General features: G+C 50.7%; 2 protein-coding genes across 5 annotated transcripts in view; one reads left to right on the top strand and one right to left on the bottom strand.

Annotated features, from left to right (window-relative positions):
- The window catches only part of bmp2k (BMP2 inducible kinase), a 24,661-nt gene extending 13,285 nt beyond the window's left edge, over positions 1–11,376 (top strand). Inside the window, exons 7-16 of one of the 2 annotated variants that reach the window (XM_078086330.1) lie at positions 844–976; positions 1,342–1,445; positions 1,523–1,602; positions 1,681–1,829; positions 2,206–2,390; positions 3,135–3,425; positions 4,572–4,801; positions 4,894–5,057; positions 5,137–5,250; positions 8,706–11,376. In XM_078086330.1, coding sequence (XP_077942456.1) covers positions 844–976; positions 1,342–1,445; positions 1,523–1,602; positions 1,681–1,829; positions 2,206–2,390; positions 3,135–3,425; positions 4,572–4,801; positions 4,894–5,057; positions 5,137–5,250; positions 8,706–10,180 — 2,925 coding nt within the window. In that variant the 3' untranslated portion in view covers positions 10,181–11,376. Of the gene's footprint in view, positions 1–843; positions 977–1,341; positions 1,446–1,522; positions 1,603–1,680; positions 1,830–2,205; positions 2,391–3,134; positions 3,426–4,571; positions 4,802–4,893; positions 5,058–5,136; positions 5,255–8,705 lie in introns of both variants that reach the window. The other variant, XM_078086331.1, reaches the window with a different exon arrangement.
- Positions 10,849–15,625, bottom strand: paqr3a (progestin and adipoQ receptor family member IIIa). Of its 3 annotated transcripts, none has more exons than XM_078086332.1 (7): positions 15,444–15,624; positions 14,466–14,697; positions 14,138–14,300; positions 13,706–13,861; positions 11,974–12,171; positions 11,749–11,839; positions 10,849–11,637 (listed from the first exon to the last, which is right to left on the bottom strand). In XM_078086332.1, exons 1-7 carry the CDS (start codon positions 15,502–15,504, stop codon positions 11,495–11,497), a joined length of 1,044 nt encoding a protein of 347 aa, XP_077942458.1. In that variant the 5' UTR covers positions 15,505–15,624; the 3' UTR covers positions 10,849–11,494. The 3 variants fall into 3 exon arrangements, with proteins under 3 accessions (XP_077942458.1, XP_077942459.1, XP_077942460.1); XM_078086333.1 differs by having other exon boundaries at positions 11,954–12,171; positions 15,444–15,615; XM_078086334.1 differs by lacking the exon at positions 11,974–12,171 and having other exon boundaries at positions 15,444–15,625.

Here is a 15,625-nt window from a genome sequence, read left to right as displayed (position 1 = left end):
TTATTGTTCAGTTTAAATCGAGATCAAAAACGGTTCCTGATCTTTTAACCAAAACTAACAGATACTTTAAATTGTTTAAACGGTTCTCAGTGAAGTTTTCTCAACGTTAACTTGATGATGTAGCGAAGACAATTTATCTGGAACATCAACACTTCTTTGTAAAGTGTTTTTCTGATCTTTTAAGTGTGATTAATGTTTCCTCTTTATGGATTTCCTTCGTGCAGAAAACACTTGAGGAGAAATGAGGCAGACGAGTTGATCACTGACATCGTCTGTTTGTTTCTCTTCTGCCGCCGACCGTAACCTCTCAAATATGAGATATCTGACGTGATAGTCGTGAGTAGTAGGAAGCTTTCGTCAGCAGGAAGTTTCTGTTGGATGTTCAATAAAAAAAACCCACTTCCTGTGGACTGCCCCCCTGCGTTCTCACTTCCTGTTCTATGTCTGCAAAGCTCCTCATGCATCCTGTGCAGTAGTCCAATGCATTTTGGGAGTTTGTCAGATTATAGGCTGTCTGACTCGGATTAGGAGATTTAGCATCAGACGGGATTAGCTCGTTGGGAACAACTAAAGACTGCCCGCCTTTTTAAAGGAAGAAAAACAAACAAACAAACGTGTAAACAAACGCAGCGGCTAATTCCGACTCTCCTCTGAACCGCATCATTAGCCAAAAGATGCTGTGATGAGCGTGTGCAATAGGCTTAGTAAATATAGATTTATTGATTGGTGAATCCTTTCAACCAATATTCATGTTGTGGAAATCTGAGCGCTTGAGTTTTATCTTCAGACCAGAGGTTGTTGTTTTTAGAGGTCCCGAGGTGTTAAGGACTCTTCTCTCCACAGGCTCTTGGCTGCTTGTTGTACAAGCTGTGCTTCTTCGCCCTTCCATTCGGAGAGAGTCAAGTGGCCATATGTGACGGGACCTTCATCGTTCCAGACAACTCCAAATTCTCCTCCAAGCTGCACTGTTTGATCAGTAAGTTTGAGACGTCATTCATGACGTCTGCATGTTTATTCCTTCACTGTTCAGTAAACACTTGTTTTATTTTGTGCTTTTTTTCGCCTCTTTGAGTTTGGTTCTGAAGGAGAGCTTTAGAGAAGCTTTACCTCATGATGCAGTTTGACTGCAGGCTTTACTACACAACAATGAAGTGATGAAGCTTTGATAATTAATATTCTTCACCGAGTGGCTGCTGGTTTCACAGCCGGCCTCAACGGCGTCCACTTCCCCAAATGCATCCAGCAGCTCCCCTGTTTGAGAGAAGACTGTCTGACCAACGGCTCCACCTAGTGGCCAAAGGGAGCACCCATCACAGTAAATCATCGCGTCTGTTTCTGCAGGGTACCTGCTCGACCCGGAGCCGGAGAACAGACCCGACATTTACCAAGTGTCCTACTTTGCCTTCCAACTAGCTGGGAAAGACTGTCCGGTGCCAAATCTCTTTGTGAGTCCCTGGGAGGAAGTGATCAGCACAAACATTTGCTCATTGATATATTTCAAAACAATATCCCTTTCCTCCAGAACTCCCCCATCCCCACGTCTCTTCCAGAGCCTCTGACCGCGAGCGAGGTCGCTGCTCGGAGAAGCATAACGAAGGCCAGGTACTTGTAACGCCACTTATCTGTAGCAAATTGTGTGGAGGCTCATGATTCATTTGTACAACTACCTCTTGTTTTCAGGATAACGGACGACGTCGGCCCGACGGAGACCTCCATCGCCCCCCGCCAGAGGCCCAAAGCGGCCAACAGCAACGTCCTGCCGCTCGCCAACACAGTCACCCCCGCCAACATGACCGGGCCCTCGGCCCCCGTCAGCAACGGACAGAGAGGTTCGTCCAGCAGGAACCGTATTCATAGTTAATAAATACTTGTAGATGCTTGTATCACCTCAAGGGTGTTTTTTTTTAATTTTATTATCTGTAAATCAAAAGGTCCCCTGAGTTTCCCCACAGAAGTTCTGCTTTTTATTCTTGAAACGTTTACTTCCTTCAGCCAACTCACAGCCTGCAGTGTGTCCCCCTGTTCAGGTTAAATTATATATGACGTTTGTAGCATTTATTCTTCTGTTGCGGCTGGAAATACAGATTAACTGGAGATTTACCCCTGTGCTGCTCCCGTATTCGTGGAAGCGTTGCACTTCCCCTGTTGCCCTCAGGGGGTCTCCATATGTTCTAAGTAAATCCGTCTCTCCACTCGTCATCTCAGCGCTGACCCCCGGCTCCGGGACGCCGTCCGTGCAGCCGCAGCCCGGCAGTCAGCAGCACAGAGTCCTGCAGCAGCTGCAGCCTGGTGACCTGCGTCTCCAGCAGCTACAGCAGCAGCAGCAGCAGCAGCAGCAAGCGGCTGTGCAGCAGCAACATGCAAACGCACAGCAACTTCAATACCTCCAGGTACTCCACCACACCGACCGCTGGAAGAGTCGCTAGGAGGAAAGTCAGAGGGTTGTGACCTTAAACCCAGGTTCCCATGGGGCCCTATTTATGTAACATAGTGGTATCAGGTACAGGCGCGACATATAGCGGAGAACTGTGCAGAGAAATTACTAATGTGTCAAACGGAAGGGGGGTGAGTGGCAAACGGACCACTTAAAGCACTGCTAAGCTAGCTGCTAGGCTACTTCCATCTCAACATCTAACGTGGCGCGGCACACGGTCTTCAGAGGACCACCACTGTGTCCCTAAAAGACGGTGGTTTGAAAACCTTCTGGCTAAATGTGGGGAGATTGTTGGCTCTTCAAATGCAGCCGTTAAATGATGGCGAGTTGAGAGCAAAGTGCACAAAGAGTCACTAGTTCAACATGTTCCACCTGATGGAATTCTTTCTCCAAGATGATCATATGTTTAAAATAACATTAACAATTCAAATACGCGCTTTTTAAAGTGACAACTCATTATTTGTAAGATTTAGTCTGTAGAAGAAAAACAATCATTAACAATATTCATTGGGTGCGATTAATTGCGATTAATGAATTTCAAATTGCGATTAAAAAAATTAATCTACAAATATTTTCACAAAAGCAAATAGTTGGAAATTTTGAGAGCGAGAGAAGGCGGAAACCTCAAGCACAACCCGCTGAGTCGCAAGGGATGCTGGGATTGGTCCTAAATGTTCCTCACCTTTACTTACTTCCTCAGTACCAACAGGCTGTGCAGCAGTCCCTGCAGCTTCAGCAGCAGCAGCATCATCAGGCTCTTCAGCAGCAGCATCACCAGGCTCTTCAGCAGCAGCATCACCAGGCTCTTCAGCAGCAGCATCATCAGGCCCTTCAGCAGCATCAGGCTCTGCAGCAGCAGCAGCATCATCAGGCTCTGCAGCAGCAGCATCACGAAGCCCTGCAGCAGCAGCATCATCAGGCTCAGCAGCAGCAGCTGATGATGCATCCGTTGTACCAGCAGCAGGTCGCCCAAGCTCAGTACGCCGCCATGGTGAGTTGTGTCAGACATCGGCCGTCGATCTGATTCACTTCTGCTTGCGTTAAAGCACATTCCAAAGAATCTTCCAGCTCAAAGGAATCACGACAGACCTTCAGAGCAGAAGATTTCAGTCCAAAACCGTAATAAATAGTTTGAGCAAATGACAGCGAAACACATGGAGGCCCAGCGTGAAGCAACACGCAGCAGAGTGTTTCGTTTAATGTCAGAACGGCTCCTAAAAACGTCCCTCTCCATTCCAAACACTGGCAGCCGAGTGGCTCCTCAGTCTGTGCCAAGCAGACGCACCAGAAACTTCCTGCCGACTCTGTCCAAACATTCAAAAAACTCGTATTTACGCACATAGCGACTCAAACACACAAACACGGGTCCTCCAAAGGCGCTCTGCGAATTTTAGTTTTGCTTCCCACCATCTGTTTTTACTTCAGCGGCAATCTGGTCGTAGCGAAGCCCGCGAGGGGCCCGAAACCGAGGGTGACGCGGCGGCCCGCGTACGAGAGGGCGCCCGCAGGCAGCGTCACTTCCTCCTCATTCCCAAGACGCCTGCGACGTGTGCAGCAGCAGCAGCAGCGCTGTCAGGCCCGCTGGGACGAGGCAGCTTTCACTTAGTGGCTGCAGATCCGTAACGTGGTGCAACCACAACAGATCAGCTTTGATTTGTTCGGAACGTCAGAAAGAGCAACCGCGCCAAAGTGCTTCACGCTAAGAACCCGCGCGGAGGAAAGAGGGAGAGGATCAAAGACCTGCTGTGTGCTGGAAGCTGCTAGAAGCTTCCTGGCTCCTGATCGCACGTCTCCAGAAGGACTCTGAGCCGCGCAGGCGTCAGAAGATAGACGGGTCCACTTAACGGCGTCAGGGCGTCATGAATAATAACGTTAATACCTTTTATTTGTCACCTTGTTTTTGGAGATTTTTTTTTCCCTGAAAAAGAACCAAAATGTTATTTTGTAATGTTTCCAAATCGTCCCCCTCCCACCTCCCCCCCCCACACCGTGTCCCAGCCTTACCCGAATCCAGAACTGCTTTTTTCTAACATTTCATCGTCTCGTTGCCGTCATTGTGCGCCCTGAAATCAAAAGGTCTGCCCCCCCCCCCCTCCTCCCTCTCCCCCCATCCCTCCCTCTCTTCCCGCCCTGACAGCTGCACCAGTACCAGCAGGCGTTTGTGCAGCAGCATCAACATCAGCAACTGCTACGACAGCAGCAGCAGCAGCAGCAGCAGTACCATCCCGCTCAGCAGCCCCCCCCTTACATATCCCCCCCCCTCGAGTTCCAGACCCCGCTGAGTTCCTACAACGCTGCCAGGAGCGGCGCTGGGACGAGGCAGATGGGCGGACCATCGCCTGTGGACTCCTCCTCCAGCACGGCCAGGTAACACCCCCCCCCCCCCCCCCCCGACCCATCGGAAGGAATCTGTGAGCCGCGTCGTCGTCGTGGTAACACGTGCCGTTCCGTCCCCACAGTACGAACCCCCTGCTGCCGTTGGACGGGTTCACGGCCCCCGCTCGCGGTGGCGCGCTCAGCAACCCCCCCGACATGTCTCGCTGGAACCCCTTCGGCGAGGACAACTTTGCCCACCTGACGGAGGAGGAGCTTATCGACCGCGAGTTCGACATGCTGAGAGCAGGTGAGGGCGGCGTTTACCTCCTGCACGCTCTGATAAAACCACAGCTGTAAATAACCCCCGTCCCCCCCGTCCCCCCCAGGTAAAGCAGCGGAGGGCACAGGCAGCGTGGACATGGACCGGCCGCAGACCTCCACCACCAAACCCCCCCCACCGGAGGACCTGTTTGGCTCGGCCCCCTTTGTGGCCAGCGCAGGCAAGTCTTAGAGGAGTCTCTGCAGAGAGGACCCAACACTGTGGACCCCCGTCCCCCCCACCTCCCCACTCCCCCCTTCCCTCAGTGGAGCATTAAAGCCAATGAGCACCACCCCTTCCCCCCCTCACACCCCACACCCCCTCTGTCAGGAGAAGGTGAGTTAGATGCTCCCCTGGGAATACGAGCTCGAAGTCATCTGGGGCCCTCTGAGGGGGGGGGGGGGGGGGGGGGGGGGCTTGGTGGTCAGTGTTCCTAACGTTTAATCTCTGTAGCTCCTCATGTGGGGGGGGGGGGGGGGGGGCTGTTTATCATCATTCCCTGTCGTGATCAAAAGGCTTGAACGAGGTACTAATACATAATAATACTGCTAATACCTTTAAGACACTTATTCTTCGGGGGGGGGGGGGGGGGGGCACACTAAAGGCAACACGGCTGATCTGAATCTTCTCTTTGAGAAGAAAGGTTTTTCTCTGAATCAGGAGGAGTTTAGTTCTGACCACGAGGCTGAAGTGCACCAGAGTTACGACGTCACACTATTCAGGAGAGGAACTGAAACGCTGCACTTTGACCCCTTGTGGCCAGAAGGAGAACTACAACAACAAACATGAGCAAAAGGATTCGATTCACACTTTATACATCTGATTGAAAAACAAATGTTACTCTTTGACAGCAGAGCGTCACTCGCTTTGATCTGTTTTTGGCTTCATTCCCGAAGAATAATCTTTAATTAGTGTTTGTACCTTTTTTTTTCTTTTTTTTAATGGACGATTCTGCTCCTTTTTAGAGACATGACACGTTTAAACATGTTGCAGAAGCTCTGACCTGTGATTTAAAGTTCTGTAGAAAAGCTAAAAACGTATCTTCACTCTCTGAACACCAAACGCCGCTTAAACTTTGCTGCCGCTTCTGTTCCTCAGACGTGACTGTTCGTGATGAACGACGTCCAGGTTTAAACAGGACATTTGTCTCTCTGGTCCTTGTACATGTGCAGTAGGATCAGTTCAATGTATCAATCACTCGAATGTAGGTGTGGAAATATTTGATTCTTCTCTCGTTAAATGAATAGAAGAAAACAAAAGAACCAAAAACCGAACCGATGGGACTTTTAACGGTGAAAAAAGGAATGAATAGAAGTTGTGACTCGGGATCATTTTTGTTTTATTGGTGACTCTGATCTGAAACAACAGGGACCAAAGTGTTTCGGACCGATCAGAACCAGTCGGGTCCGACTCGTTGTTCAACCAGAACCTTTCACCGCGCCAACGTGTGTTAACCTGCACATTTTAATTCAAATCCTCTTTTTATTTCTTTTTCTTTTCAGTAGATACAAAGTGCCTTCGAGTGGCATTTTTAGTTCTGTGAGCTATTTTTAGTTCACATTGAAGAAAAAGCAGTTCTGTTTTCCTCAGTTACCAAAGTTTGCTTCAAAGACTTAAAACAGTTATTGTTATTAACGGAGATATTCCGTTATTAATGGAGATGACTCGCAGCGTTACAGAATAAAACGTTATCTCCGCTCTGAGAATTGAATATCTTGAATATCTCGGATTAGTCACGTGACTCAACAGCAGCTTTTATGCTCTGAACGTTCTTTCTGTGACGACAGATTCTCCCCCCGGCCCCTTTTCTATCCTGTCCATCAAATTTATATTTTTTCATTTTGGTTCAGTTTTTTGAAGTGTGTCATCCCCGCGTCGTATTGTGCAAACGTGTTCAGGTGAAGGTAAGTGTGTCACATCACCGCCTGCTTTCATCTGGACTTTAGGGGGGGGGGTAATTGTCATTCTTGTCACTGCGATAAACAGCCACACTCTCTAAACATCTTGTTCATGTGCTGGTGGATGGATCTCAGTGTGGAAAAGGGACAACCGAGCCATTAACTGCACTTTAATGTCCTTTCTTATTACGGGACAGACGTCGAATGTTGTTTTATATTGTTTTTTTTTTACATCTGCAAGTGTTCTGTGCTCTGGTCCTCTCGCTCTTGGGGGGTTTGTCAGCTTTACATCCTGCCAGAAGCCCCCCAGAGACCACTACCATGTTTATTCAGTTCCACCTCCTGCACAAACTACACATTGTCTCATCCATACATTTTGTTTTTGCAGCAGAATGTGTAAAAAACCTCAAACGAAGGTTCTGTATCAAACTGCGTGTGAATGTATTTCTTTATAGAATGTTACTGATGAATAAAACCTTTAAAATCAAAATTCCCTCGAGTTTTTTGTTTTTGAGCCGCTTTAGTTTCTCTCCTCCATCACATGAACAAGATGTTCCTGTTAAGTGTCGGTCTGTCCGAACGCCTTCGCTTTCAAATTTCGCCAGTTGGCGGTTTTAATGAAGTATTGTCAGTGAAACCCGACGATTCACGAGGTCAAACAAACCAAATATCGGCTCTCTGAATTCAGATTTCCTGAAAGGTTTACTGAATATTGATCGTCATGTTTTACAATAAAGAACAAACTATTATATATATGGAGTGATTTAATCCATCCAATCTCATTAACCTGGACGAAGAGACGAGATGATTCAGTTTGTACAACATATGATTTATTAAAGTGGACTTTTAAATCAAACGAATCCTTTGTCGAATCAAACTAAATGGGAATAAAACCCTAAAAATAAGATTCTCTACAGTCGTAAAAATGAAATTTGTCTCATTGAGATTTTGCAAAAATAAACCGTTGTAAAGACGACCCGATGTTTCGGATTCCTTAGTCGTGAGTATTCGGGGGGCTCAGCGGGAGAAGAAGCCCCCCCATCAAAGATGTGTGTGCGTTTTGGCCGATCTGTCGTCACGTGCTGCCAGTTTGGACGGCTGGAGGCGGGAGAAGGTTCCCATTGTCGTGTTCACAGTGGGGGGGGGATGACTTGGCTCGTTGTGTGTGTGGCACAATTTACTTTCAATGTAATTGGAGACGATCCACTCGCTAATTAGGCTAATCTCTAAATTGTCATTATGCAAAGCTCTTGGACATTTTACACGCGTGTTTCACAGCAGACGCCAACGTAAGAATCTGTGCAGCGCAAAGCTCTTATTTAAAGGACGAGTCGTTTCTCCCGCAGATGTAAAATGTGATCGTCTGGATTTCTGCTTCCACGTCGGACAAACGCTTTGGATTTGAACTTGTGGTCCAAGTAATCCTGGCGTCCCGGGGAAGGAAAAGGTGTTTTGGTCGTCGCCATTTTTTTTTTTTTTTTTTTGCAACCAGTTAATTATTAAGAGGCCGGTCAATCACAGTAAGCCCCGCCCTAAAGCGCCCCTTGCTCCATGGTCTGTTTGACGGTTTGAAATGCGCCATAATCTACTAAATGAACATCAGGGTGTGTTGGAGACTTGAGACTGAGACCATAAGCTCGTGTTTACAATGCTTACTTTTTACTGAGGGAATAAATGAAGACGTGGTGAATGCAGGCTTCACTCCGGAGACGTGTAACCGCTGTCCTTTGTGTTTCAGCAGGCAGCGACGAGCCGAAGGCCGAACCGACCGACCACCAAGTCTCTGTCCCTCCTCTCGTCTCCGTCCCCGCCGAAGAGCAGCAGAAACCGGGCAGGAAGAGCGACCCCCGAGCCGGGGAGGAGTCCGACAGCGACTTTGAGTCCGACCCTCCTTCGCCAAAGAGCAGCGAGGAAGAGGAAGCGGAGGAGGACGAGGCGCTGAACAGCGAGCGCGGCGAAGGAGACACCGAGCCGGAGAACATCGGCCAGAGGCCTCTGCTGATGGACTCTGACGAGGACAAGCACAGCTCGGACTCGGACTGCGGCCCCCCCAGGGCCAGGAGCCGCTTGCGGAGAGTGACCGCCACCGCCCAGACCGACTCCGCCATGACCCCGATCACCCCGCCGGAGTCGCCCGGCGGAGCGGCTCTCGGACTCCCCGTGGACGCCTTCGGCCTCGTCCCCTTCCTCGGAAGGACGTCGCCCGTCGGCCCCCCGGTGAGCTCCGACATCTTCGCCCAGGCGCCCTTCAGGCAGGTCAGCCGCGAGCGGCCCGCCGCCGCCGACTTCGACGTTTTCACCAAAGCGCCGTTCCACCGGAACCTCTCCAGGTCGGGGCGGGGCGGCGGGGACGTCCCCATGGGGCAGACGCCGCCGGTCTCCCCCGAGGGCATCGACGCCTTTGGCTTCTCCCCCTTCCAGCCGGGCCCCGCCCCCTCCAGAAGCGCCGAGGACATCTTCCAGCCGGGCCCCGCCCCCTCCAGAAGCGCCGAGGACATCTTCCAGCCGGGCCCCGCCCCCTCCAGAAGCGCCGAGGACATCTTCCAGCCGGGCCCCGCCCCCTCCAGAAGCGCCGAGGACATCTTCCAGCCGGGCCCCGCCCCCTCCAGAAGCGCCGAGGACATCTTCCAGCCGTCCTTTGAGGACTCGGCCAGCCCGCAGCAGCAGCGGCTGAAGCAGCGCAGCCTCCAGAGGCTGGCGTCCCGGCAGAGGAAGACCAAGCAGCAGCAGCAGCAGCAGCAGCAGGAGGCGGCGGCGGCCGGCGGCGGCGGCAAGCGGCACCACGGGACTCCGACCAGCGGGCGCAAGCCGAGCAAACCCACGTACCGCACGCCGGAGCGGGTGCGCAGGCACAAGAAGGTCGGCCGGAGGGACTCGCAGAGCAGCAACGAGTTCCTCAGCACCTCGGACTCCAAGGAGAACATCGGCGTGGACGTGACCATGGCGGAGGGGAAGGACGGGGGGCCGGCCGTGCCGGCGGACGAGGCCCCTCTGGACCCGTTCGGAGCCAAGCCCTTCCAGCCTCAGGACGCCGGCCAGCACCAGGGAACCCTGCAGGGCAAGAGCGACTTGGCTGCGTCCTGGCCGGGGGCCCTCCTCGGCAGAATGGATGATTTTGGGGCGGTTCCCTTTGCAGAGGCGGACGTCCGCGGCGATCCTCGGACGCCGCCTCTCGACCCGTTCGGAGCGGCGCCTTTTCCCACCAAGCAGTGACTCCTCCCCCCCCTGTTGAGGTTAAACGCCGGCTTTGAAAGCCGCTCAGGCTGCAGCTCCTCATCCGACCTGCCACCATGTTTGCTTTCTCTCTAAGCACCACGAGGCCTTACCGAGCGGGGCTCCGCCCCCCCCCGAGCGGGGCTCCGCCCCCCCAGGAACTGACCAAAACCAGTTTAATTGGTTGAATCCTCACTAATCTCTTCTATGCACTCACGTGGTCTTTAAGCAGCAGTTGCTGTGTTCTTGTTGCCTGGTTTTCTTTTATCGCCTTGCAGTAACCGTGACTACTGTTCATTCTTTACTTGTCAGATTAAAAAAGTGCGTCGCCTCACAGCGATCCTGGGTTCCACTCCGCCCGGACGCCTTTCTGTGTCGGCGTGTCCTCCGGTTGATTGGTGACTAAGTTGCCCGTAGGCGTGTGAGGGGTCCAAGGAGAACCCAGAGGTGGCTGCAGGATAAAAAGGTCTTTGACCTTCAGAACCTCACCAGCTGTCCCTCAGCGCTCCCATCAGCGGTTTGTTGGTTGTGTGTTCTTCACTAAAGCTGTAACCGTGTTCTCCAGACGCCTTAAGCACCGTTTGCATTAAAGCAGCAGGTTGCCGTGTTTTCACCCTTTGATACTTTTTCTTCTCACGTATTTATCGTGATGCAATAAACAAACGTCGTTTTACACTTGTTTTATTTAGAGTTCAGCACTGATCGCTCAGGTATGAAAAGTCAAGATACAAAAATCTGAATGCTACAAAACATCTTTTGACACACACACGAAGGTCAAAGAATAACTTAAATAGTGACACGTTTGTACACTAACATTTCAGTGAAGATGACACACAAAGCAGTGGAACATTGCACATCGCCGCACAAAAAGAAAATGTAGCTATTTGGAGAATAAATTGTGCTTAAACCAAAATGAAAGTTCCATGTTTTTAACCTTCACTCGTCAGCGCTACGATAAAAGAAGGCAGCAGCTAATAAAGTTAAAACCTAACACTTAAAAGAAACGTGAGAAGAGGAAGAGCAGCTTCAACGTTAATGAAGTTCTAGAGGTACTTTGTACTTCCTGTACGCAGATGTTAACCATTAAAATGTACATTTAATTACTCTGCTTTTTCTAAAACACACGTAATACTGTTACTGACGAGCGCTCGACACATCAGTTTGATTTTTTGATTTAAAAAAAAAATGATTTGAAATATGAGGCGTGTTCGTGCACTTCCTGTTGAAATGAGTCCAAACTGACGGGATGAAAGACGCTTGCTGGTGAAACCAAACGTCCCCTGGACACGGGAATCAGGGGGGGGGGGGGGGGTCCTAGGCGGGGGCGGTGGCGTCGGGGCACGGCTGGCTGTGCCTGTACGCCATGATGAAGCACGACGACTGGTGCCACCAGTAGAACATCAGCACCAGCAGCAGGTGCCACACCTGGTGGCTGGAGCCCAGGTAGTTCAGCTGCCCTGCGGCGGCACCACAGAAGAAGAAACTCAGCGCATTTGACTCTCAAAAGGTGGTTTAACGTTCGGGAGACGAATCGCTCACAGACGGAGGAAGGCGGCGGGTCGACTCACCTGGGAAGTAGCGTTCAGGGACTTTAGAAACGTAGAAGAGAAGAGCGAGCACGGCCATGAGGTACATCCCCAAAACCCGAGGGACAAACGCCTGAAGAACAACCGTTTAATCGACACGGTTATTGATGAGAACGTAAAACAGGTCTGACTTTTAGTATTTAGTGCACAGCAGCAGGAAAGACACGTTAAGGCCGTTATTACTGACATAAAAGCACATTGTCCAACCTGGACGAGCTCGGAGGACAAGCCCCCGGTGAGGGACACCCAGTGGACGGTGGGCACCAGGCCGTACCCGGCCACCAGGCAGAAGGTGAGCGAGCGCAGCCGCCGCCACTGCGGGCTGAGGTAGTGGGGGTGGATCTGAGCGAAGAACACGGCCAGGATCATGGCCAGGACCGCCAGCAGGTACACCTGCCGCCAGTACTGCAGGGGGGGGGGGGGGGGGCAAAGGTCAACAGGTACCACTGTTCAAACTAGCTCACCACAAAGTCCACGCTGGACAAACCAGAAGAATCTCTGTCCAAAGGGACAGACGCAAAGTCACGGTGACCTTTGACCTCCAGCGCTCTCTGGTGGATTTGAAGAAACTTCAGTTTCTTTGATGTCGCCGTCACACAAAAAGGGTTTGGCCCAAAAAGGCAAGTTTGGTAAAAAAAATTATTTTTAAAGCCGGTGAAGCGTCACATTAAGCACACGCGCACACACACACACGCGCACACGCACACACGCCTCTTTTTCAGAGCACTTCGCTGTTGAACGAACCCGTCGACTCGTCTGGTTTCTCCCCGCGTGGGACGAGAAGACGTCGCCCGTCCTCTAAAGACACACGTGACGCCTCGTCCCGTCTGTCCACTCGGGTGGACGCGGGCCGCCGTCCCGTCTGTCCACTCGGGTGGACGCGGGCCGCCGTCCCGTCACACGTCCTCATGTGACGAGTTTCACGGTGAATAAATTCACACCAGGACGAGGACGCCAGAAAAGAAAAAAAAGATCCTTCTGAGTTCCTCGAGGACGTCGTGTTCAAAACCTGCTGGTATGAAAACTCACCGGCTACAGATCCAAGTTAAATCCACATTCTGTAGGTGGGGGGGGGCTAGAAGAGTCTTGGCAAAGAGCGGTGCTGGTGGTTGGTGGGGGGGGGCACTTAGCTGAGACAGGCCCGTCATATGGTGCAACAGGAGCCATCTGGTTCGGGCCGCGGCAGATTTCAGCTGCGTTCTGGGGGCAAAATAACCCGGCGCTTCCAATATGTGGGGGGGGGGGGGGGCAGATACTTCAGGAGCAATCAAACGAATAATAATTGGAGAGAAATGTAAGGTGAGGAATGTTGGGTGGGCGGCATGCGCGTCTATATCTTAAACTGTGCAAACGGCCCATTTAAAAACAAGCTAAAAGTCTCCAAAAGCATAAAGCCCCCCCGACATTATTTTTATTTTATTGCTGTTGTAACAAAGGACGACTTCCTTCCCTTTGACATCACACGTCATTTAGAAGAAACAGCTGGACGGGTCAAGTTTAATAAACTGTAAATCAGTAAGTAAAGCCCCCCAGGAGCAACAACACGCTCCACATACCAGAAGAAGGGTTTTTTATTTAACAACATTTCATTAAGTGAAACCAAAGGTTTGAGCGTTTTATAAGTTGTTACCGATGTAACGGGTGAGTAAGTGAGGTTTGAGCAGGAAGTGAACCCGGAGCAGTTTGGGCTTTTTCTGTATTTGGGTTTCACAAGTCTTCTTCTGTTGAGCCTCACTGACTACATGTGGAATCGGTGTGAAGCACATTATAAGCTGCAGTATTTTATTTGCACCAATCTTGTAAGAAATCAAAGAATCTGCAGTCTGATTGAATTCCATTAAGCCTCTTTTCTCCTTTTAATACACTTCAATTATTAGTATTAGAATAATTAGTTCAGGAGCATGAATAAGGGATGTGAATGTGCCGCCGTCGGACTCACGTTGTTGCAGTAGAAGGTGTAGAAGACTCCGGGGACGTAGCAGCCCAGGATGCCGATGGAGACGCCCGAGTAGTCCAGCGCCATCCAGCGGCGGCTGGTCTTCTCCGAGCGGTGGCAGCAGAACAGGTGATAGCCCACCGAGCACAGCATGCACAGCTGGGGGGGCGAGGAGGGAATCGTTACTTCGGGGGTTTTAATTGACTCGTATTCGTCCAGGTTCACTCGGCTACCAAGTATATCGTTATTTATCTGTAGTAACAGACGTGGTGCCGCGATGCGTCAACTGAGGCGCTCTCACATTTACTTCAACAACTACATATTACGGTTTTATTGATTCTCATGTCAAGCGGCCGAGAGGCGAGATCACGTTTCCCTTTGCGTCGTAGTCGTCCGCAGCACTTTGTAACGCGGCGTCCCGGCGCGTTCCTGCACCTGGAAGCAGAAGAGTCCGATGGAGTAGATGACGTAGTCCTCTTTGGAGGCGCCCATGGCCGGCAGCACCGACGCCATGTTGTACACGCCGACGAGGAAGAAGAGCGCGAAGCCCAGCAGATGGCTCCAGATGTTGACCGTCTCGTTGGACAGGATGAAGAGACTGCGGGGGGGGGGGGGGGGGGGGGGAATCCAAATACAGTCACTTCCAAATCGCCCCAAACGTGTGATTATAAAACGCGTTTGGCAGCTTCAGTGAGCGACTGAAGACTTCCTCCGGAGTCCAGTCGACTTGGAGGACTTACGGAAAGGGATCGCAGCCTCTCACCTCTTGATGCACAGCCTGGCGGGCAGGTAGGCCCGGTACCCGTCCGTGATGTAGGGGTTCTCCCTCAGGAACACGGGGATCTGCTCGTAGGTGTACAGCCGGATCCCCCGGGGCACCAGCACGGGCCAGTACTGGTACCCGCCCAGCTCGATGTAGTGGGCCGTCTGGGCGCTCTTTTGGGGTTTCTGCGGCATGGCTGAGCCGTGGGAGTCCGCTTTAGTCTGACATGAAGCTGAGGACAAAAGAAAATGGGCACGTACACGATAATACGTCCATAAGTCTGATTACACAACAAGGTACCACGTATCTATCAAACGCGCGGCCTGGAGGTCACACAAGTATCAACTCTTTAGTTAAAATCCTGACCTCTAGTTAAAATCCTGACCTCAGTGATCGTCAGTAAAAAAAAAAGCTGTCTCCCTCCGTATTATCTGCAGGAAACGTAACATCGAAGTTAATCAACGGGCAGGAATTGGCCGCTTCAGCAGGTGAATTCAGACTTGTTATTCCACGTTAATTCAGTTATGCTATTAATGGAAACCAGAATACAGAACTTCGTTCAGTCACTTTGGCCGAACGGTCACAACAGGAACTTTAGGGCTTTAAGTGGTTTTGAGAAGCTCGAGGCTTCAGACATTTATCTAATTAGCATCCGATACTCCCAAACACTTTGACTAAATTTAACGGTCTGTTCTTGCGTTACCTCACGTAAAGTGCGTAGTATCACCGACTACAACAGACGGGATTCGGTTAACAGAACGGCCTTTATTCTTAAATTAAAATACGCCGACTATGAGTAAACAGCACAATAGAAGTAGAAAACACTTTGATTCAAACCAGAGGTGGCCGAAAATATTTTTAATTTTAAAATAACAGAATTGTCATAGCAGTCTGGAAGCTAGCGGCTAACTACAGCTTAAGCTAACATTGCTAGTGTGCCACTTCTGTTTAGCGCCAAGAAATTAACGACGAACTCACCTTTCAGCTTGGTGTAGGTGCAGTTTGTGCCATTTTGCGGTTTGTAGTACGAACTATGCATTTGTATAAATACGTTGACATTAATTTAAAACACAACGCAGTGGACACCAACTTTAGGCTACAACATCCTCCAAATCACCATTGACGTCATAAACAAAGGGCCCTTAGTCGTCCCAAAGAGT

This window comes from Gasterosteus aculeatus, chromosome 13 (genome assembly GCF_964276395.1).
Source record: "Gasterosteus aculeatus chromosome 13, fGasAcu3.hap1.1, whole genome shotgun sequence".
Classification (NCBI taxonomy): domain Eukaryota; kingdom Metazoa; phylum Chordata; class Actinopteri; order Perciformes; family Gasterosteidae; genus Gasterosteus; species Gasterosteus aculeatus.
Note: the sequence above shows the minus strand (reverse complement) of the source record. Positions and strands in the feature narration are given on the sequence as shown.

Bases quoted from the DNA above. Each gene is read 5' to 3' on its own strand.
- paqr3a (XM_078086332.1), bottom strand. From the start codon at position 15,504: ATGCATAGTTCGTACTACAAACCGCAAAATGGCACAAACTGCACCTAC. The intron at 14,301-14,465 runs GTGAGAGGCTGC...CCCCCCCCGCAG, and splicing joins GCCAGGCTGTGCATCAAGAG to TCTCTTCATCCTGTCCAACG. The intron at 11,638-11,748 runs GTGAGTCGACCC...GTGCCGCCGCAG, and splicing joins CCCTGAACGCTACTTCCCAG to GGCAGCTGAACTACCTGGGC.